Below are 21,879 nucleotides of genomic sequence, written 5' to 3'. Positions count from 1 at the left end.
GTGAACAGTTTCCTTGAATCTCCTTTATGGAGGCACTAGTCCCACTCATGAGGGCTATACTTTCTTTACTTCATCACTTTAAATACTTAACTCTATCTACATCTGACACTTAAAATTCTTAACACTATCACTTTGGTGATTAATTTTCAACATACATATTTGGGAGGCACATCAACATTCATATGTCTGTGACATCCAGGGTTGGGCCAGGCTAAAGCCAGGAGCCAGGAGCCAGGAATTCTATCTGAGTGTCCCACATGGGTGGCAGGTGTGTAAGTACTGGGGACCTCATCTGCTGGGTTCCCGGAAACATGAGCAGGAAGCTGGATCCAAAGCAGAGAAACCAGGACTTGAACTGACACTCCTATATGGGATGTGGTGGTCCCAAGTGGGTGGCTTAACCCAGCACGTCACAATGCTTGCCCCTTATTCTGGCATCTTTGAGCTCTGTCCATTTGGAGATCTTAGACCTTGAATGGAGCATGATTCCATCAGGTGACAAAACAGTGGTTTTGCTAAGTTGGAGAAAGAGATTGCCACCTGGCTATTTTGAACTGCTTATGCCACTAAACAGGCAGATGGGTGAGTTGCTCTTCTAGGTGAAGTGACTGATCTGTGTAACCAAGAGGAAACTGGGTTGCTGCTACACATCATGGGAAGGGAGGGCTGTGTCTGTAACTCAGGAGATTCTCTGAGATGTGTGTTAGTGCTCCATACCCACTACAAAAGGGTAATGGGAAACTCTGGCCACCCAAAAATGGCAGGACACATCTCCTTCAGGAATGAAGGTTTGAATCACTCTCCCGGGTGAAGAACAGAAGTTGGCTCATATTTCCCCTGAGTTTCTGGCTGAAGGTGGAGGAAGTGTATGGATAGCAGAAGAAGTAAACTGCGGATAACAATTAGGGCTTGTGACCAAGTACATATGTAAACAAATAAAAGGAGGACTATTAACTGCTTTGTATTTTATTTTTGCTTCTCACAAAGAAACATGTATATGTTAACATGGTAACACTTTCCTTTTCTCTCTTCTTTCCATTAAAGTAGATTACATGCAAGTTGCTGGGGTTGACTTTCAATGTAGTCTTCAGGCAAGACAGTACTCAGTGGAATTGTGGTAGATTTTGAGGGGCGATTTACACATGCACAGTGATGCATACAATGACTGTTGGGCTGTGTGTCTCCCCACTTTGAGAAGACGGTGAGTATCCCCTGTAAAAACCAAATAGTTTATTGTTGTGTGGCATCCAGGTGTTTAGAGGGTGCATATGGAACTGAGTAGTTACAGGGTTGCCTGTGCTGTTTATTGCTTGACCCTTATTTCCAAAATCATCCTTTTGCCTCCCACGTAATCGTGAAGTGGGATTTTGTGAAGATTCTCCTTCGCCAGCCAGTCTGGTGTTATCCTCATCAGTTGAGGGTCCTGGGGGGATGCTAAAGGAGGAAGGGACTTGTCTCAGTTTTAGTTTGGCTCACTCTATAGGCTCTTGAAGAGTCCATTTTCTGTTGCTGTTCCTTGATTTCTTCAGCTAAATGCCTGCAGGGTACAGCCTTCTCCAGAGCTCAGTCAGACAAGGGATGGTGTATCTGAGATCCCCAGATAACACAGGCCTGCACCCAAACCCAGGTCACTGCTCTGCACTCCTCTTCAGCTCCATCATCCCAGAGTCTCACTGCAAGTATGCTGGACTCCCACAACAGAATGCTTCTCAGACCCAGTGCCAGCAGTGCCCAATCCCTAGCACTTAGTGAGTCGAGGCTCACAGAGGATTCTGATGATGAAGGCTCCACTTCCATGTGGATGGTCACCCTGGCACCCCAGAGTTTTCCAGCAAGTCCTAATTAGGAGGCACCTCAGTGACTTCTCCATCCAGTGGACCAAAGCTATGCCCTTTCCAAAAAACTGTGGATCATCCCTGGGAGCGAGAGGGTTCTGCCTTGGAGCTGTCCTCATATTTCAGTTGCTTCTGATCTCTGCCAGACCTTTGTTAGAATTCCCATGGCCAATTTACCATCATGCCAATATTTTGTATATAAACTTTCCCTGTTTAAATAACTACATATTCTTTTTTGTCTTCAAACTGGATCCCGACTAATAGAGTAGTAATAGTCCTTGCTTTGACATCTGTTTTGTCTGGTGTTACTATATCGACTCTAATGTCTTATCATTAGTGTTTGCATGGTAATTTTTTTCTGTATCATTTTACATGTACCTTATCCATGTCTTTATTATATAAAGTACATCTTTTATAGACAGCTGATATCTTAATAAAAAATTCTCTCTGATAACCCCTTCTAGTTGTATTGTTTAGTGAATTTATGTTTAATATAATTGTAATGTGATTGGGCATATGTAATCACTTTGCTTTTTTTCCCCTTTATCATATTCATTTTTTTCTTTCCTGACTTATGGGTTAACCAAAATTATATTTTTAAAGGTTTATTTATTAGAAAGACAGTGTGACAGGAAGACAGGGAGATCTTCTATCTGTTGGTTTATTCCCCAAATGCCCAGCTTGGGCTGAGACAGGCTGAAGCCAGCAGCCAGGAACTACATCTGGCTCTCCCATGGGAGTAGCAGGGATCCCAAGTGGTTGGGCCATCATACATTAGCAGGAAACTGGAGTGCAAAGCGGAGTAGGTGGGCAACTGGAACTGGGACTTCCAGTATGGAATGCAGCTATTGTAATACATCACAATGCCCACCCCCCACCATATATTTTTAAATGACTGCATTTTATCAATCTATGGTTCTAAAGGTTATGGCATACACTGGCTGAACCAATACTATACCATCAAGCCCATAATGTCAAGAGTCTTACAATAGTATACTTTATTTTTCTGTCCTCTGTGATAAAATATCTGTCAGATATTTTATTGATGAATTGGACAATACATTATTTTAGCTTTAAATAGTCATTTGACTTTTTACACATTTAAGAGGAAAAAACTCTATATTTACTAAAAATTTATCCTCTACAGTAAACTTTAATATTTTGTATAGATCAAGGTTTTGGCTAGTTTCATTTCTCATCTTTCTGAAAAACTTCTTTTTCTAAAAAACGATTATTTATTTATTTGAAAGTCACTTAGAGAGAGAGAGAGAGAGAGAGAGAGAGAGCTTCCTTCTGATAGTTCACTCCCCGGATGGCCATAACAGCTGGGGCTGGGTCAGGTCTAAGCCTGTAGTCTGGCACTCCATCCACATGGGTGCAGGGGCCCAAGCACTTGGGCCATCTTCTGCTGCTTGCCCAGGCAAATTAGCAGGGAGCTGGGTGGGAAATGGGCAGCCAGGACTTGGATGAGCATATGAGCAGCGTGCCACAACTGTGACTAACTTTTGTGGTGATTTGCTGGTGTATTCCCTCTGATAATCTTTAACTGAAGCTGTTTTTATATCACAATTATTTTTAAGGGTATTTTGCTGGATATACTTTTCTGGGTTGACACCCCATACACACTTCAAAGATGTTAAACTCTGTTGTCTGCCCTCCATTGTTATTGGTGAGAAGCCAGCCATTATTCTTATCATTATCCCTGTTTCTGGCTACTCTCAAGGTTAATCTTTTTCTTTCCAATAATTTCATTAGAACATGATCAGATGTAGGTTTTTGTTTATGGTTTGTTAAACTTCCTGAAACTCTGGTTTATACATTTCTTCAAATGTGGAAAAATTTGGCCATTACGTCTTGAATGTATATTCTGCTGTGCTCCTCCCCCTCTTCTTGATCTTCAGTTATACTTACAGTGGTCTGTTTTATGTAGTGCCTATTATGGGTATACAGGATTTGTCCCTCCAAAACTCACCAGGTGTTTAAACTCTGATATCTTAATGGTTGATGGGTTAAGGGTGCACATTTGATCTAGTGATGGCATCTGAGAGGTGGGGCTGGTGGAAGGCATTGGGTCCTTGGGGGTGTTCCCTGGGAGGGTGGTTCTTGCAAGGGGTTTGATTATTTGAGTTCAAGTTCTGCTAACTGCTTTCTCTCTCTGCTTCCTGACTCATCATGTGAGTGTTCCTTTGCACCCACTGTGGCCAGTTTCCACAGCCTTAGAAGAAAGGGCTGCCTGATCCTGAACTTTAACCTCCAACTGTAAGTTGTAATAAACTTCAGTATGCTCTCACATGGTTAGGATAGAATTCCCACTCCAGGAGCACTCCAACCCTTCTGGTTCCAAGCACTTATGAATTTTGTTGCTCTGGCTCTGGTTCCTGGTTATTTCCAGAAAGACCAATTCATCCAAGCTACCTAGTTTCTATCCCTTGGAGCTCAGTTCTTGGATTTAAAAAAAAAATTGTTATTTCTTTTTAAGTTGGAGATTAGAAATTTTTGAGTGTATGTACTTGGGGTCCAGATACTGTGGAGCAGAAATTAAACCTGAGCTTCTAAAACTTCATATACCTGGGAACAAAAACACATATATTAACTTTATAACCAAACAACAAAAATTAAAAGCAACAGAATATCTGAATTACTAATGTACATATTTATGTGGTGATTTATCACCGAGAAACTGAATCATTGGATCATCTATTTTAGCATTTCCTGTTGCTTAATTTTTGAGTCCAAACACTCAAACTAACTAAAGGTTATTGTCCATAGACTGAATCTTTGTAAATTTTAGAAAAAACATATTTAACTTGACAAACGAAGGCTGACATTTGGCTATGCTTTAATAGCCGGAACACCAAGCAAATCTTACTCCTTTATTTGTTCATTTTGCAATGTCTTGAAATCACCTTCTCCTCTTTCTTAAATTTGCTTACTTAGCAGCACACAATGCAGTTCTGATGTGCAATCTGATTTCAAAAGAATCTTTGAGACAGCTAATCTTCTGTACACTCACTGTAATTAAATATTACAGCACAAATGGTGGCTAAGAGACTCAATTTCTTGAGAACCTCTTAGCACCAAAGAGTAATGACAGTATAGATTTTCAGAGTGCTTTTTTGTGTTTTCCAGTTTGAACTTTTAACTCTTATAGTACCTAAGAAAATACGTAGCGTAGATTGGAAGTATCCTTATTGTCTTTCATTCTGTCCTAACCTCTCATTTTACCTCAATTTAAAATCTGCTAGCAGACTAATCTTCTTACCTTTAGGCTACTTGCTTGTTTCAGAGGTCTTTTTTGAGAATATGCATATAAGAAATGCCATACTGAACTAGATTAAGAGTCAAGTTTAGTTATCTTTCACAGTATGTGTGACCAAATGTGAGAGTATGGCTTTCATTTTTAGGTGTTTTTTTTTAAACCAGTAACTGATCTGACTGATGTCCTTTATCAGTTCCTTTCCTAGTCCTGTCATCCACGCTTAAACTGTGTGGTGTTCTACAAATTCAGTCAGCACAACACTTTTATTTTTCTTAAAACCTTCTTTCTGCTTCAAGAAGTGATCTAACTCTGGATTTGGTGATGAGATCCATGCATGATTTGTTCCCACTTCTCCCATACTGAGATTGTAAATAAAAAAAAAAATGCTTTTGGGGGTGAGTGACCTCGTGGTTAAGATGCACATGTCCCATGTTGGAGTATCTGAATTTGAATCTGGCTCCCACTCTTGACTTTAGCTTCTTAATGCAGATACTTTGGGAGGTAGCAATGAGGGCTAAAGTAATTGGGGTCCCGCCACTCACACTGGGAGACCTGGACTGAGTTTCAGGCTCCGTTTGACCTCCAGCCCAGCCTGGGGCTGTTGTAGGCATTTGGGGAGTCAACTGAGGATGGGAGTTTGCTCTCTCTGACTCAAATAATTTCACAAAAGCAAATCATGGTTTTCTTGAAAAAAGCAAACATGCACATGCTGAAGACATTCAAGTAGTGCAATAACACCCCAGTAAATATAACTATGGACCCCATCTTCAAGTGCTATCATTCTTGACTTTCTTGTGAGTATATATATATGTGGGGAGTATTCCCACATATATTCTAAATACAGTTTGCATATTGTGTTGGATATATATTCTCCACCAACCCCCTTCCTTCTTGAAAATTAAAATATAAAGAATAGGATTTTCTTTTAAAGTAAAGCTTTCTTAGGGACAACAAAACCTGAAAGGAAAGTACAGGGACTAAATTTTTAAATTTGGGGGCAGGCATTTGGCACATTGGTTATGCCAGCATCCCATATCAGGAGTACCTGGATTTGAGTTTTAGCTCAGCTTCTGATTCATTTTCTAGATTCCTGCTTGTACACACCATGGGCCCATCAGGTGATGCTTCCTATATATGGGTCCCCACCACCCACGTAGGAGACCTGGATTGGGTTCTGGGCCCCTGGCTTTGGCTTGGCCAAACCCCAGCTATTGTGGATGTCTGGGGATGGGAGCTGTCTGTTGCTGTCTTTCTCTTCCTCTCAAAAAATAATAAGTAAATAAATGTAAGTTTAAATCATCAACATATGGTAATTAACTAATAGACCAAAGAGAACTTAAATGCCTGCAACTGGGTGCAGCCTGAAGGGCCGATCCACACTGCAAAGTACTTGCAAGACTTAGGAAGTGAAGGGAACGTAGACCTCTGGAGATTGCACTGTAAATAGCACTGATTGGCTGAAATTCTGTTTAGGAAGCATTTGGATTTCAGGATCCTCTCTGCCTCTTCCTCTTCCCCTCTCCCACATATACCAGCAGGAAATTCTTCAATCCACAGGGAGGACAACACAGCTGAAGTTGGGGTTCAAAAGAAAGGGATTAAATACCTCTTTCCTATACTCAGCACTTAAAAAGTGGCAGCAGGCCGGAGCTGCGGCTCACTTGGCTAATCTGCCTGCAGCGCCGGCACCCTGGGTTCTAGTCCCAGTTGGGGCACTGGGTTGCTCCTCTTCCAGTCCAGATCTCTGCTGTGGCCAGGGAGTGCAGTGGAGGATGGCCCAAGTCCTTGGGCCCCGCACCCACATGGGAGACCAGGAGAAGCACCTGGCTCCTGGCTTTGGAGCGACGCAGCACGCCGGCTGTAGCGGCCATTTGGGGGGTGAACCAACGGAAGGAAGACCTTTCTGTCTGTCTCTCTCTCACTGTCTAACTCTGCTGTCACTTCTGATAGTCAAGGTTCCTCATGTTGAAGCTGCCTAGCCAGAAAAGCAGAGAAGGAAACTCATCATCCCATTCACACACAGCTTCCTATTTATTTTTAAATATGAACACATAGCAAGGGATTAACAGATATTTGAGAAAAACCTCTAATATCAGAGACCCAAAACACAAACACAATAAAAGGAACAAGAGAATGAATTATCCCTGGACAATGAAGGGAGCAAAAGAAAACTTCCAAGAAATTCATTAAATAATCAGAGAATAAAAGATCCTGAGGATATGAAACAAGAATATGAGAAGATGGCTTTTGGAGGTCAGTGACAAAGTCTAGAGATGCCACCCTGGGAGCAGGAGCTGTCACATCCCCTCCTGTCCTCCATTTCACATTTTAACCAACAAAGGCTGTTCATATGGGGAGAACAGGAGCGGAGTGAATGTGAGTCATGAAAAAAGGAAAATTGAGAGAAAATATTTTTTTAAAAACTCAATAGATGGTAAACAAAGAGAGGAAATCTCTAAAAGGTACAAAAGACAAAGAGATGCACAGTAGAGAAAAGAAAACTCACAGGCTGAGTATAAGAAATTCAATATCCAAATAATAGAAAAACCAGAAAAACTAGACAGAAAATAAAAGGTCAGAGGTTCTCAAAGAAATAATTACAGTTTTTTTTTTCCCTCCACAGAACTGAATGCCATGAGTTTTTAGAGTGAAAGAACTACTGAGTGCCTGCCACAAGCAAGGACCTTAATCAAGAAACATTAATTTGAAATTTTAAGGTACTACGGAACAAATAGAAGATTCTATTAACTTCCAAAGAGGAAAAAAAAAAAAACAGGTGAGGAATGAGAATGGCATCTCATTTCATGAGAACTACATTGAAAACTGGAAGAGAGTGGGGCAGTGCATTCAAAATTCTGAGGAAAGGTTGAGCTGTTCTAGATTGCCATCTTGGACAAACTTACCCAAAAATGAGGGCAGAATAAAGCCATGTTTTGGTATACAAAATTTAAAAAATGTATTTATCATGCAGCCTTCCTCCAGAAACAAGCAAGACTGTGTTGCACTCCAAAAAAAAAAAAAAAAAATTAAAAAGATAAGAAAGATGACCTGGGGCTGGCGCAGTGGTATAGTGGGTTAATGCCCTGGTCTGGAGCGCAGGCATCCCATATGGGCACCGGTTCTAGTCCCGGCTGCTCTTCTTCCAACCCAGCTCTCTGCTATGGCCTGGGAAAGCAGTAGAGGATGGCTCAAGTCCTTGGGCCCCTGTACCATGTGGGTGACCTGGAAGAAGCTCCTGGCTCCTGGCTTCAGATTGGCACAGCTCCAGCCATTGTGGCCATCTGGAGAGTGAACCAGCAGATGGAGGACCTCTCTCTCTCTCTCTCTCTCTGTGTGTAACTCTGACTTTCAAATAAATTAATAAAATCTTAACAAACAAACAAAAAGAGAAAGATGACTTGAGAGATGGAGGGGGTCAAAGAGAATCTTCAAGAGATAGAGGAGGAAGGCCCTAAAGTGACAGCTCTGCACTAGGCCAAGAGAGCAACCTTTCTAAGATGGTACAGGAAGACAAAAAGCTCCAGCAAGCATTTCTGAAATGATAAAGAACTTACATGTTACTAGATGTGTTCAAATGTGTTCACACAAGTGTATTAATAATATATGTATAGTTCAGGAGACAAGCCTGGTATCTATTAGTGATAGATAAGTGAAAAGTACATAAAAAGTTAAAGTAAGCTGTAAAGGAGAAAATTATTAGCTTTAGGAAAGCCAGGTAGATGCATAGAGAAGGAAATACAATAATAATTAAATATATGGTAATTGATTTACCTGACATTGTGCCTATACTGAAAAGATGGGGAAGGAGAAATATGTATCTGGGTGTCTAGGATGGGGTTAGTATAAGAAAACCAAATACCCTTCATTGTAGGAAGTCAACAATTAACAGTCTAACAATTAATATAATATAAGCATATTTTCTTAAAAAGATTTATTTATTTATTTGAAAGGGAGACTTAGAGGGAGAGTCAGAGACAGAGAGAGCTCTTCCATCTAATGGTTATCTTACTAGATGGCTGCAATGGCCAGGATGGAGCCAGGCTGAAGCCAAAAGCCAGAAGCTTCTAGATCTCCCTCCTGGATGCAGGGGCCCAATCACTTTGGCCATCCTCTGCTGCTTTCCCAGGCCATTAGCAGGGAGCTGTATAGCAAGTAGAGCAGTCAGGATACAAATTAGTGCCCACGTAGGATGCTGGCATCACAGGTGGCAGCTTTATCTGCTGTGACACAGCTTTTAGAATAATATTTTTACTTTCTCTGAGCATTGTATATTTATATGCATATGTTCACAATTATATGCATAGTACTCAATTTTTAAGATGTGTGCCAAAAATACTAACTGCACTACAAAGAGAATTGTAAGATAATAAACCATAGAATCTAAGATGTGTATCATCATTTTTTAAAAGGATTGATTTGGCCGGCGCCGTGGCTTAACAGGCTAATCCTCTGCCTTGTGGCGCCGGCACACCAGGTTTGAGTCCCGGTTGGGGCGCCGGATTCTATCCCGGTTGCCCTTCTTCCAGGCCAGCTCTCTGCTGTGGCCCAGGAAGGCAGTGAAGGATGGCCCAAGTGCTTGGGCCCTGCACCTGCATGGGAGACCAGGAGAAGCACCTGGCTCCTGGCTTTGGATCAGCACGATGCGCTGGCCGCAGCGGCCATTGGAGGGTGAACCAACGGCAAAAAGGAAGACCTTTCTCTCTGTCTCTCTCTCTCACTATCCACTCTGCCTGTCAAAAAAAAAAAAAAAGATTGATTTATTTATTTGAAAAGTAGAGCTATAGAGAAAGGGAGTGAGACAGAGAAACAGAGAGTCTTCTGTCCACTGGTTTACTCCCTCTATGGCTGCAATGGCAAGGGCTGGGGCAGGCCAAAACCAGGAACCTAGAACTCCATCCTTGTCTCGCATTGGCTGGCAGGGGTCCAACTAGTTAGGTCATTTTATACTGATTTTCAGGCACATTAGCAGAGAGCTGGATGGGAAGTACAGCAGCCAGGACTTGAACTGGCACGCAAATGGGATGCCGGCATTGTGAACAGTGGGTTAACCCGCTGCACAATACTAACTCCCAAAATGTACTATTATTGCATTAAGCTAAGAAAGTTAAACAAAAATAATGTTGCCAATAAAAGAAAACAAACTGCTTTCTTATCACTTCAAATTTTTATTGTATTCCTTGAAATAGTATACAATTCATATTTTATATCCTTTGGAAGTAAAATGACTTTTTAAAAAGTGATTATCATATATCCATAAGAAGTAGGATAATAACTAATTTACTTAGAAAACTGGAAAATTTCTAGGCATTGTCTTAGTAATTCTGTGCTTACACAATACCATCAGTAACACAGGGACTTCTATAGTTTTGGGTCAATTATTTTAAGCCATTTAAACAATCATTTTTCTGAAGCAATACTGATACTACATTTAGTCACATGTAGATTTTTCTGAAAGACTTTCCAGTACCAATGACCATAGCTGTATAATACAGGAATCCTAAAGATACTCTGAAAGGCTTTCTGGCCCTGGGATTTACTTACTGACAACTGTTGATGACAGCAGTTTCATTGGCATGTATTGCCATGCCAGAGGGTATATGATCAATGGAAGTTTGATAATCCATACAGACTTCCCAAGTTTGGAGGTGGCATTTTTCAGAAAGATGTCAATATATAAAAGCAAAGTACAATGTTTCTTGGTTCAAGGGTACTTATATTTATTTTAAGATAAGAATCTAAGACAGGTTGCTTTATAATTTATAAGAACAATAAATTGGAACTTTAGTTACATGAATTTCTTTTTGTGAAATGATTCTGACAAGTACCATAAACTATTTGTCACATAGGGTTTCTGTAAAAATTTACACTGAAATTACATGTATAACTTAATCTTTCCAAAGAATAATTTATAGAAGGAGGTAGTGAAAATAATTACATACATGGAGTCAGTAAATTATTTTTAAAAAATTTAAAAGTTTTAAATTGATGTAAACAACAATCCAGTGAAATACTTTTATCTCTCATTTTATAAATGATAAAGATCCAGCATGATAATATAAAAGGAATCACTAATTTAACTATTTTTCCATTTTGATTGATCAGAGTATCTTATTTATTCTCGCTTTAATATTATACTGTAGCCTTGTAAACAGATAGTTATGTATGCATTCTGATAAGCAGTAAAGAATAATGAGTGTATATATATAGTTTCATATTCTTCCTTGGGAGAATGGCAGAATTGTAAATAATTTTAATGGGCTAATTCAATTTTTGATCTGTATTTATAAGACTTTCCAAGTATGCAAAATAATATAACATACAGTCAAGGATTAAAAATTAAATAGTATTAAAAATTTTAGATATCAAATAATATTGAGAACATTCATTGTAAGGTAAAATAGAGTTCAGCATATTATATGAATGGGCAGGCATTTCTGTTTCATCAATTGTCAATTGAATTGGCCTTTAAAGCAGGTGAAATTAAATTATCATACTATATAGGATTCTAAAATTTATGAATGTTTGTGTATGTTAGTATAATAAATAATACCAGGGAGAAAATCTAAAAAGTCTAACAAATAAAAAATCAATAGTAATATAACATTTTTTATAAATAACTTTACTTTTATAAATAAACAAATGCAGATCAATTTCACATTGAGTAACTTTTAAAAACAAAGTCAGTGTTTCCTAATTTCAAATGTGAAAGCAAGGTAATGGTTGGAGTGTATGTAACTTATAATAAATATGTCTTAGGAATAAATGAACTTACCTTCCACATGCAGTAAATAAATATATTAATTTAAATCACTTCTATTTTTGTATACTATCCTTGCATAAACTAAACGTTCTTAACTGAGCAAATTCCTGTTTAGTAATAACAAAGTATAGCTCCACTTGAAATTCTAATTTTGTTACTTTTCTTTTCTTTTTTTTTTTTTTTTTTACAGGCAGAGTGGACAGTGAGAGAGAGAGACAGAGAGAAAGGTCTTCCTTTTGCCGTTGGTTCACCCTCCAATGGCCGCCGCGGTAGCGCACTGCGGCCGGCGCACCGCGCTGTTCCGATGGCAGGAGCCAGGTGCTTCTCCTGGTCTCCCATGGGGTGCAGAGCCCAAGCACTTGGGCCATCCTCCACTGCACTCCCTGGCCACAGCAGAGAGCTGGCCTGGAAGAGGGGCAACCGGGACAGGATCGGTGCCCCGACCGGGACTAGAACCCGGTGTGCCGGCGCCGCAAGGCGGAGGATTAGCCTGTTGAGCCACGGCGCCGGCCTAATTTTGTTACTTTTCAACAGAAAATTTTTATTTTCCCTATTAAGACATATTCTTTTGAATTAGTAGACTATATTATTAGTTATTAATTATGACTGACTATTCAGCATCACTTGCATGTGGTCCTTTTGCAAGAAACAAAACATTAGCTTCTATTTATTATGTACATCAGTGTTCTAAACCATTTTATATTAGTCTTCTATAACAGTTATTTTGACACTACAGAAATATAACAATAATAAGCAATATGTTACAAAGCTGTAAAACATTTTTCCTAGTGTTATTAACAAATTCCACCTTCAGTCAGGAGCAGCATCATGCTGAAGACAATATACTATTACAACAGCAGCTGCAGCTAGCGTCAATATATGACTTTTTTGGAGAGAAAAAAAAATCCTACATTTTAAATTTCTTTACCATATACATAAAAGAATACCAGACATTCTGTTGACTTTGGTAAATGAATAAAAATTTAAAAAACTTTACACAGGTCAAACTAAATGGTAATTAAGTACTTTTAAAAGTTAAAAGCACTCTGTAAACCATCATATTATTTAATAGCTTAATTTATGTTTTCCAGAATTATTTCAATGTAATTAAAAACCTTATAAATAATAGACTTACTAACAATTCTAATGGTTCTAAGATAAACCTGAAGCAATATTCATTTTCTGAAAATAAGTTACACAGTTCAAAATAAAAGAAAATGCATTGTTCATTTTTAGGTGATCTTCAATTCAGTGTAATAAATTATTTTGATATGAGGCAAATTTCAAATAAATAAAAAATATTTAAATACAACTTATATAGTCTTAGAAGTATCCACATACTTCTGAAGGGAATGAAAAAGTACAGAGTTCTGTAAATCAATGCAAAAGCTCAACTTGATTATATGTATGTAACATTTGTAGTAAGACACATTTTAATCTGTTTTATGCTTCATAGCTCAAGAAGAAAATATAAATTTCATTGTGTTTCAACTTTTCCTTCATTTTCTACATGTTCTGATCTCATAACTGCTTCCACTTCCTGAAATTTTTGCTTCTTGTGTATGTCACATAGATGGTAATCCTTTAAATTTTGCTCTAGAAGTATCTAGTTAAAAAAACACAATAATACAAAACCAATATTAATTTAGGATATAACTCAGGGGTGATAGCTTAAATCAAAATTCTTATAATATGAAACTGCAAAACACCCAAAACACCTTGTATAAGACATAAGAAAAAGACTTAATCACAAAAATTTCTCTTAATTAAAAAGTACAGTTTGTTTAGTAACTTGTGTAATCCTTACTCTTAGAAGGGTCTATACTATAATCCTGTGCATTGTTACATGAACATTAGTGTCACTGAAATCCCATTATATGTTGTTGGGGGACATTACCTAAACAGACAATAGAAATGAGATGCTCCTTTTAATTCAATGTGTAGTTTAAAGTTCTCATGAGGCACATAAAGTTCCTTCAAGACAGAGATTTGGAAGAGCTGACTTCTTTCACCAGCCAGCCCTATCACAACAGAATAAGCCTTCTTATCTCTAAACATTTTAGACCAGAATTTCCTGAAGTGGTTTCCAAAGAACACTAGATCTTAAGTTTTGCAAAATTATGAATATTGCAGTTTCCTTTTAGAAAGAAAAGTTCTACAGGGAAGAAACTTATAATATTTCTCAAACTTGAGTTTTTTTCCTCAAGAAAAATATGTATTAATATCCTGTAGAACCACTTTAAGGAACACGAATATATGTGTTTCAAGCTTGAGAAAAACAGCAAAATACACATTTATAAATAAACAACAAAACTCCCATCTTTGAACTCTGATTAGAACCCACGATTGACCAAAATTTTATAGCTACAGATAAATTTTAAAAGAGGAAAAATAAGCCTATCTTGGAAGATTAGCAACAGGTCCAAGATATTCTTTGGGTCAATACAAATTCAAGGTCTGTCCTGAATCTTCCTCAACTATTGCATTCTATGGTGATAGTGTAGTAGAAAATAAATAAGATAGTTTTGCCATCGAATCAGAATAAAGCTAAAATTCTGGTTTGCCACTTACTATGAAGTTACCTTGGGCAAGTTACTTGCTACACCTTGATTTTCTCTGTGATTAAATGGGATATCACCCTTTGAGAATTTTATGATATACTACATCTGGAAGAACACTTAATATAGTTCCAGGCAGTAAAATCTAAAAATATTAGCTGCCACTTTTATAGCAGATTTTCCAAATTATATTCCCCCCAATATAGTAACAAATATTCTGAAAAACTGACCCTAGTTTTATTTATTATAATGTACCTATAATAAATATATATCTATATATAATAAATAAGTATAATGTACCTAGAGTACAATTTGAATTTATTATAGTGTACCTGGATCAGGTATAAAATTTCAAGTTCAACATAAAATTTTTCTGGTGCTGTGGTGTGGTAAGCTAAGCCTCCATCTGCAGTGCTGGCATCCCATATGGATGCCAGTTCGAGTCCTGGCTGCCCTACTTCCAGTCCAGCTCCTTTCTATGGTCTGGGAGAGCAGTGGAAGATAGTCTAAGTGCTTGGGCCCCTGCACCCTTGTGGGAGACCCAAAAACTCCTGGCTCCTGGCTCCTGGCTCCTGGCTTTGGATTGGCCCAGCCCCAACCATTTGGGGAGTGAATCAGCAGATGGAAGACCAGTCTCTCCCGCCCTCTGTCTGTAACTTTTCCTCTCAAATAAATAAATAAGTCTTTAAAAAAAATTAGAAATGAGAATTCTATTTCTTTCAGCTATTTCCTAAATGATACAATAGAAAAATAAACTGTGGTCCTCCCTTTATTGTTACTGCCAAATCAGACAATCAGAAATTAACATACTTATCTGCTATGAAGTTCTTTTTTCAGGCAGGATTTAAAAGTGGGGTACTTCTGGACTGTTTTATAACCCTGTGGAACAGAAGGTCATAAGTGTGCACATGTAAAGAAAGATAAATAGAGCATGATCTCCTTAATATATGGAATCTAAACAATTCAAACTTACAGAAGTGGAGACTAGAACAGTGGTTAACACAGGCTGGGGGAGGTGGGTTGGGAGAAGTTAACCAATGGGTACAAAGTTCCAGTTGGACAGAAGACATACTTTCTAGATCAACTGCGCAGAAAAGTGACTACGGTTTATATTGATGTATTATATATTTCAAAGTTGCTTAACAATAGATTTAAAGGAGCTGGCATTGTGGCACAGGGAGTAAGCCACCTCCTGCAATGTTAGCATCTCATATGGGCATCGGTTCAAGTCCTGGTTGCTGTGCTTCTGATCCAGTTCCCTGCTAATGTGCCTGGGAAAGAGTGGAAGATGGTCTAGGGACGTGGGCTCATGCTACCCATGTGGGATACCCAGACAAAGCTCTAGCCTCCTGGCTTCACCCTGCCCAGCCCTGGCCATTGCAGCCAGCTAGGGAGTGAACCAGTGGAAGATATCTGTGTCTCTGTCTCTTCTCTCTCTCTCTCTCTGTAACTCTGCCTTTCAAATAAATAAATATTAAAAACATAGATTTAAAATATTCTCACCACAAACAAAAAGTATGTGAGTGATGAATGTTAATTAGCTTGATATAATTATTTCAATAAACATCACACTATGCTCCCAAAATACGTAGTTCTTATTTGTGAATTAAAAATGTAAAACTTTTGGCCGGCGCCGTGGCTTAACAGGCTAATCCTCCACCTTGCGGCGCCGGCACACCGGGTTCTAGTCCCGGTTGGGGCGCCGGATTCTATCCCAGTTGCCCCTCTTCCAGGCCAGCTCTCTGCTATGGCCCGGGAAGGCAGTGGAGGATGGCCCAGGTCCTTGGGCCCTGCACCTGCATGGGAGACCAGGAGAAGCACCTGGCTCCTGGCTTCGGATCAGCGAGATGCGCTGGCCGCAGCGGCCATTGGAGGGTGAACCAACGGCAAAAAGGAAGATCTTGATCTCTGTCTCTCTCTCACTATCCACTCTGCCTGTCAAAAAAAAAAAAGTAAAACTTTTAAAAGTATATAAATGTAAATAAAATGTTATGGGAGCCTTAGGTATGCAATAAATCAATAGGTAAATAGATTAATAAAAATAACACATAACATCTAAGAAAACAATATTACATCAGAGGTTTGTATCAAAGTTTCTATTTAAAGTGATCTTGCTACACTAAAGTTTTTGAGGAAAAATAAATGACTTTCAATGGATGTCCTTTCAGGTATTTCTGACATCATCTAAAATGTTAACAATTAACCACTAGGTGGCAGTTAAGGACACAGCATTTTTTATACTACTCAGATTTTTTTTTAGATATTTATTTATTCAAAAGGCAGAGTTACAGAGAGGCAAAGACAGAGAGAGAAGTCTTCCAGCTGTTTTTTCATTCCCAAAATGGTCACAATGGATAGAGGTGGGCTGATCCAAAGCCAGGAGCCAGGAGCTTCTTCCAGGTCTCCCAAATGGGTTCAGGGACCCAAGGACTTGGGCCATCTTCTACTGCTTTCCCAGGCCATAGCAGAGAGCCAGATGGGAAGTGGAGCAGTCAGGACTTGAACCAGGGCCCATATGAGATGCTGGCTCTGCGGGCAGCGGCTTTACATGACATGCCACACTGCCAGCCACAACTCAGATTCAGTCATTACAAATCTTTTAAAGAAACACTAAGATGAACCACTAAGATGATTATTTCAGATACATTTTTCTTCTTAAAATCTATAATACTGTGATATATTCTTGCCAAAGGGAGAAAATTAAGTATTGTAGCTGTTAACTGCAGGAAAAGTTTTTTCTTTGTACATTTGTGGCCATCCACAAATATTTTAGATGTATAAACATTTATTGATTCATATTATATTTAAATATTTAAAATATATTTTTTAGAAAAAATATATTGGATTTCTAGTCATTTTTAGTATAAGATGTCAACAGGAAACAAGTTGAACAGACAAAAAATATTTTAATTTATTTGCTATTTAAACGGTACTGAATATGTAGTGGCTTAGGAGCCTCAAGGGAAGGCCTGCTGTGTGGTGTAATGGTTAAACTACCTGGTCTGCAGTGTTGGCATTCCATATGGGTGCCAATTCAATTCGCAGCTGTTCCACTTCTAATCCAGCTCCCTGCTAATGCGCCTAGGAAAGCAGCGGAGGATGGCCCTAGTGCTTGGGCCCCTGCACCCAACTGGGAAACACAGAAGAGGCTCCTGGCTTCTGGCTATTGGCATGGAAGATGGATCTCTCTCTGTCTTTCTCTCTCTGTAACTCTGCCTTTCAAACAAAATAAATAGATCATAAAATAAATAAATAAATAAATAAATAAAAGGGACCCAGGTTGCCTAGAAGAAATCTTTCTCATAGAAAATGAGAAATAGTGCTGTTTCTTTGTATACTTATAACTCTGAAATGTACAATTGTAGTTTTCAAAACTACTGGGGGGGGAGGGCGGGGGCGGCGCCGTGGCTCACTTGGTTAATCCTCCGCCTGCGGCACCGGCATCCCATATGGGTGCCAGTTCTAGTCCCGGTTGCTCCTCTTCCAGTCCAGCTCTCTGCTGTGGCCCGGGAGGGCAGTGGAGGATGGCCCAAGTGCTTGGGCCCCTGCATTTACATGGGAGACCAGGAGGAAGCACCTGGCTCCCGGCTTCAGATCGGCGCAGTTCTGGCCGCTGTGGCCATTTGGAGAGTGAGCCAACGGAAGGAAGACCATTCTCTCTCTCTCAAATAAAATAAATAAAATCTTAAAATGTTATTGAATATAGAATAAATTATGGGGGCTGAAGCTGTGGCGTAGTAGGCTAATCCTCCACTTGTGGCACCAGCATCCCATATGGGCACCAGTTCGTGTCCCGGCTGCTCCTCTTCCAACACAGCTCTCTGTTTATGGCCTGGGGAAGCAGTGGAAGATGGCCCAAGTGCCTGGTCCCTGCACCCACATGGGAGACCCAAAAGAATCTTCTGGCTCCTGGTCAGATTGGCCGTTGCAGCCATTTGGGGAGTGAACCAGAGAATGGAAGACTTTTCTGTCTCTTCCTCTCTGTCAGTAACTCTGCCTCTCAAATAAATATAATTTAAAAATAAATATTAAAAGTCATATTTTATATTCTTAGAAAAAGCACTCTATCTTTTTACTATCTTCTATCACTTCAGATTGTTTTTGAAAGCAAGAAGGGCCTTTTTCTTTGCAAATACAGCATTACATATCTATAATCCGGGTTACATTGTGGCGCAGCAGTTAAACCTTGTCATATGACACAGGTATCCCATATCCAAGTTCTGGTTGTAGTCATGAATGCTCTGCTTTAATCCAGCTCTGTGCTAGTGCACCTGTGAGACAGCAGAAGATGGCCCAAGTGATTGGGCCCCTGACATCTGTGTAGGAGACCTAGATGGATTTCCTGGCTCCTAGCTTTGGCCTGGCCCAGCCCCCAGCTGCTGGGGCCATCCTGGGAGTAAACCAGTGGATGAAAAAAACTCTCTCTCTCTCTCCCGCTGTCACCTTGCCTTTCAAATAAATAATCTTTTAAAAATTTTATAATTTTTCAGCTCCAATTTTTGTCTCCTAAGATTTTAAAAAGATATCAATAGACTTAAAATTTGTAGACTTACACGGAATCCTCTATGGAGTCTGTCTTTCATAATTCCAATAAATTCTTTATAACTTAATTGATCATCTTTGTCAACATCAAAAATCTTGAAGACAGTGTTCACTAAATGTGGTGAAAGTTTGAGTCCAGTAGCTACATAGACAGCACGTTTAAATTCATCTAGATAAATGTCACATCAAAAGAAAAAACATAGATTGTTAACATTACTTTTAAAACATGTTAATTTCTAGAAAGGCAGGAGTTGTTTTCTAGACTTGCATCACGATCTTATGTAACATGAATTTTCATTAATAATACTGTCAATTAGGGCATGAAAATATATTTTACAGTTTTAATGAAAAGAGCCAAGAAGCAGCTATATCTTAGGTTAATAATACATTCATAATCAATGAATATTCAATGAGCATACTATCAGTGGCATACTTTAAAGGCCGTTAAGATGAATATGTCCTCAAGGAACTTACAGTTCAGATGGGAGATGAGATATCTGCCAAAACAACCGTTATACAGGGCCACACATAAAGTACCAAAAAGTACTGTGAGAATTTGGAAATGTGTGATTACTTCTGTCCGTAGTGTGGAAGTAGGAAGAGAAAATGGGCAGTTACTGTGAATTTGTATCTAAGCTGAATCCTGAATGATTTTAGCTTTTAGAGATGGGTTAGTGGCAGATGAGATGACATAAACGAACAAAAGCATGGGGGAGAAAGGAAGGTATAAAACATTCAGAAAACAACAGTCTGGTCTGGGTAGAAGACAGGAGATAGACAGGATATGCAGAAGCTCTAGATAGGGAATTTGAGGTGAGGAAATTGTATGTTCAGCAACAGGCACCGGGAAACTTGTTTCCATAGCAGGCGTGTTGTAGAAAGGTTCATTTGTGTCTTAGATTATTCTGTGAGTGATCTAGGATAAGAAAAGTAGCAGTGGCATAAATGTCACTCAGCTGGCTACTGCCACAGTTCTAAGATGCAATAGCCAGATTAAGATGTAGTAGTCACAAATGAAAAGAGATAGTTATATTCCTAGCATCTGCAAGAGTGATGCAATTTCTCTTCATTTCCCAGCTACACAGGTAAAAGAGCAACTTTCCATTCTGAAGTAAGCAGATAACAATTTTGTGTTAAAAACACTGATGAAAAGAAGGAGGTACCTTTCTCCGAAGGGAGGAGAGAACTTCCACTTTGACTATGACCCTATCGGAATAAGATTAAAGTCAGCGAACTCTAAAGGCTTCCATAGCCATGGCAACTCATGACTAGAGCCTAGGGAGATTACTGACGCCATGAACAGGAGTGTCAAATTGTTAAGTCAGCAACAGGAGTTACTGTGTACTTACACCCCATGTGGGATCTGTCCTTAATGTGTTGTCTAATGTGAAGTGATGCTATAACTAGTACTGAAACAGTATTTTTATACTTTGTGTTTCTGCGTGGGTGCAAACTGATGAGGTCCTCACTAATTATATACTGAATTGATCTTCTGTATATAAAGAGAATTGGAAATGAAAAAACAACCTGGTGTTAAATTGGAAATGGCATAGAAAATTAATTAATTTAAAAAAAACTATTATGTAGTATCTCTGTCTTTAATGTGCTGTACATTGTTATTTAATGCTATAATTAGTACTCCAATGGTATTTTTTTCACTTTGTGTTGCTATATGGGCAAACTGTTGAAATCTTTACCTAATATGTACTAAACTGATCTTCTGTATATAAAGAGAATTGAAAATGAATCTTTATGTGAATGGAAGGGGAAAGGGAGCGGGAGGGGGGGGGGTTGCGGGTAGGAGGGAAGTTATGGGAGGGGGGAAGCCATTGTAACCCATAAGCTGTACTTTGGAAATTTATATTCATTAAATAAAAGTTTAAAAAACAAAAAACAAAAAACACTGATGAGATTTATCACAGTAATTAAGCCTGGCCCTTGTAGGCAGGCCCCCAAAAGTTTTGATTTTAAAACACCAGATGGATGAAAAAGATGCCATATTTGAACATTTAGACTACAGAAAGAGTGAATTAAAAAGTTTTCAGTTTTCTCTTATTCAGTGAGTAAATGAATGAGACCATGCAACAGATTCAGTATTTGTGCTTTGAGGAAAAAGATTATGATCATCAACACTTAGGGGCTGCAGTTCGGTTTCTCCCTTGTATTTGGTAATAAAAAAAAATCAAGACTGCCTTATGAAATTTTATCTTGGGAATTAACACATAATGGATTACAGCAGAGAAAGGTAAAGTCATCTTAAAGACATAAAGTCTCCCTACGGTAAGAACTGTAAAAAAGGATAAGGACATGAGGGGAGGGAAAGTAATCATAGCCAAAGAATCCTAGAAAAAGGACTTAGCTTGTTAGTCAACCTACTGAGAATGAGCTGGTCCCAAGGACAGCAGCATTCTCAATTCTGTGGCAGTCTTATTTCTTTGTAAATTAAGTAAAATCAATATTCAGTTTTATACATCATTCTCAAAGATCAGTTAATGTAAAACCATGCCTAGGAGTGATTTTATTGACAGACCTCAGGTTTCTGAGCCAGCAGGGATTAAGTTAGTAAAACAAATCACTTTCTGTGAGAATGTCTGGGGCATGGCCAGTTTGCTCTTCTGTAAATAAACGTTAAGTCTTTCAATGTTACCAAGTGGTCATGAGGATTTTTCCTCTTTGAGTTTTTACAAACATCATTAATTTTTACCAATAATATAAAACTAAAGGTAAAACTAAACTAAATACAGATTTGCTTAGTGTTCTTTTTAAGTATCAGAACTAATTTCCCACTGAGAGTGCAATCATCAGACTTTCAGATAAGTTGATAGGTAATGTGACATATCTAATTAACTTGTTGACAAACTCTTTAGAAATAACATGGGATTTTTTTTTGTTTTTGCTTTTAATTTTTGAAAGATGTTTACTTAC

At 38.7% G+C, this 21,879-nt stretch overlaps 1 protein-coding gene and 1 long non-coding RNA gene across 4 annotated transcripts in view; one reads left to right on the top strand and one right to left on the bottom strand.

Moving 5' to 3' along the window:
* The window catches only part of LOC133775422 (uncharacterized), a 48,217-nt gene that overhangs the window by 22,844 nt on the left and 3,494 nt on the right, over window positions 1-21,879 (top strand). Inside the window, exon 3 of one of the 2 annotated variants that reach the window (XR_009868244.1) lies at window positions 7,718-7,870. This is a non-coding gene — a long non-coding RNA (uncharacterized LOC133775422). Of the gene's footprint in view, window positions 1-7,717; window positions 8,955-21,879 lie in introns of those variants that run through there. The other variant, XR_009868243.1, reaches the window with a different exon arrangement.
* The window catches only part of MICU3 (mitochondrial calcium uptake family member 3), a 102,815-nt gene continuing 91,189 nt past the window's right edge, over window positions 10,254-21,879 (bottom strand). For both annotated transcript variants that reach the window (XM_062213747.1, XM_062213748.1), the window contains 3 exons: window positions 18,966-19,123; window positions 15,223-15,291; window positions 10,254-13,460 (listed from right to left, as the gene is read on the bottom strand). In XM_062213747.1, coding sequence (XP_062069731.1) covers window positions 15,223-15,291; window positions 18,966-19,123 — 227 coding nt within the window. In that variant the 3' untranslated portion in view covers window positions 10,254-13,460. The remainder of the gene's footprint in view (window positions 13,461-15,222; window positions 15,292-18,965; window positions 19,124-21,879) is intronic.

This window comes from Lepus europaeus, chromosome 16 (genome assembly GCF_033115175.1).
Source record: "Lepus europaeus isolate LE1 chromosome 16, mLepTim1.pri, whole genome shotgun sequence".
In the NCBI taxonomy this organism is placed as follows: Eukaryota; Metazoa; Chordata; class Mammalia; order Lagomorpha; family Leporidae; genus Lepus; species Lepus europaeus.
Note: the sequence above shows the minus strand (reverse complement) of the source record. Positions and strands in the feature narration are given on the sequence as shown.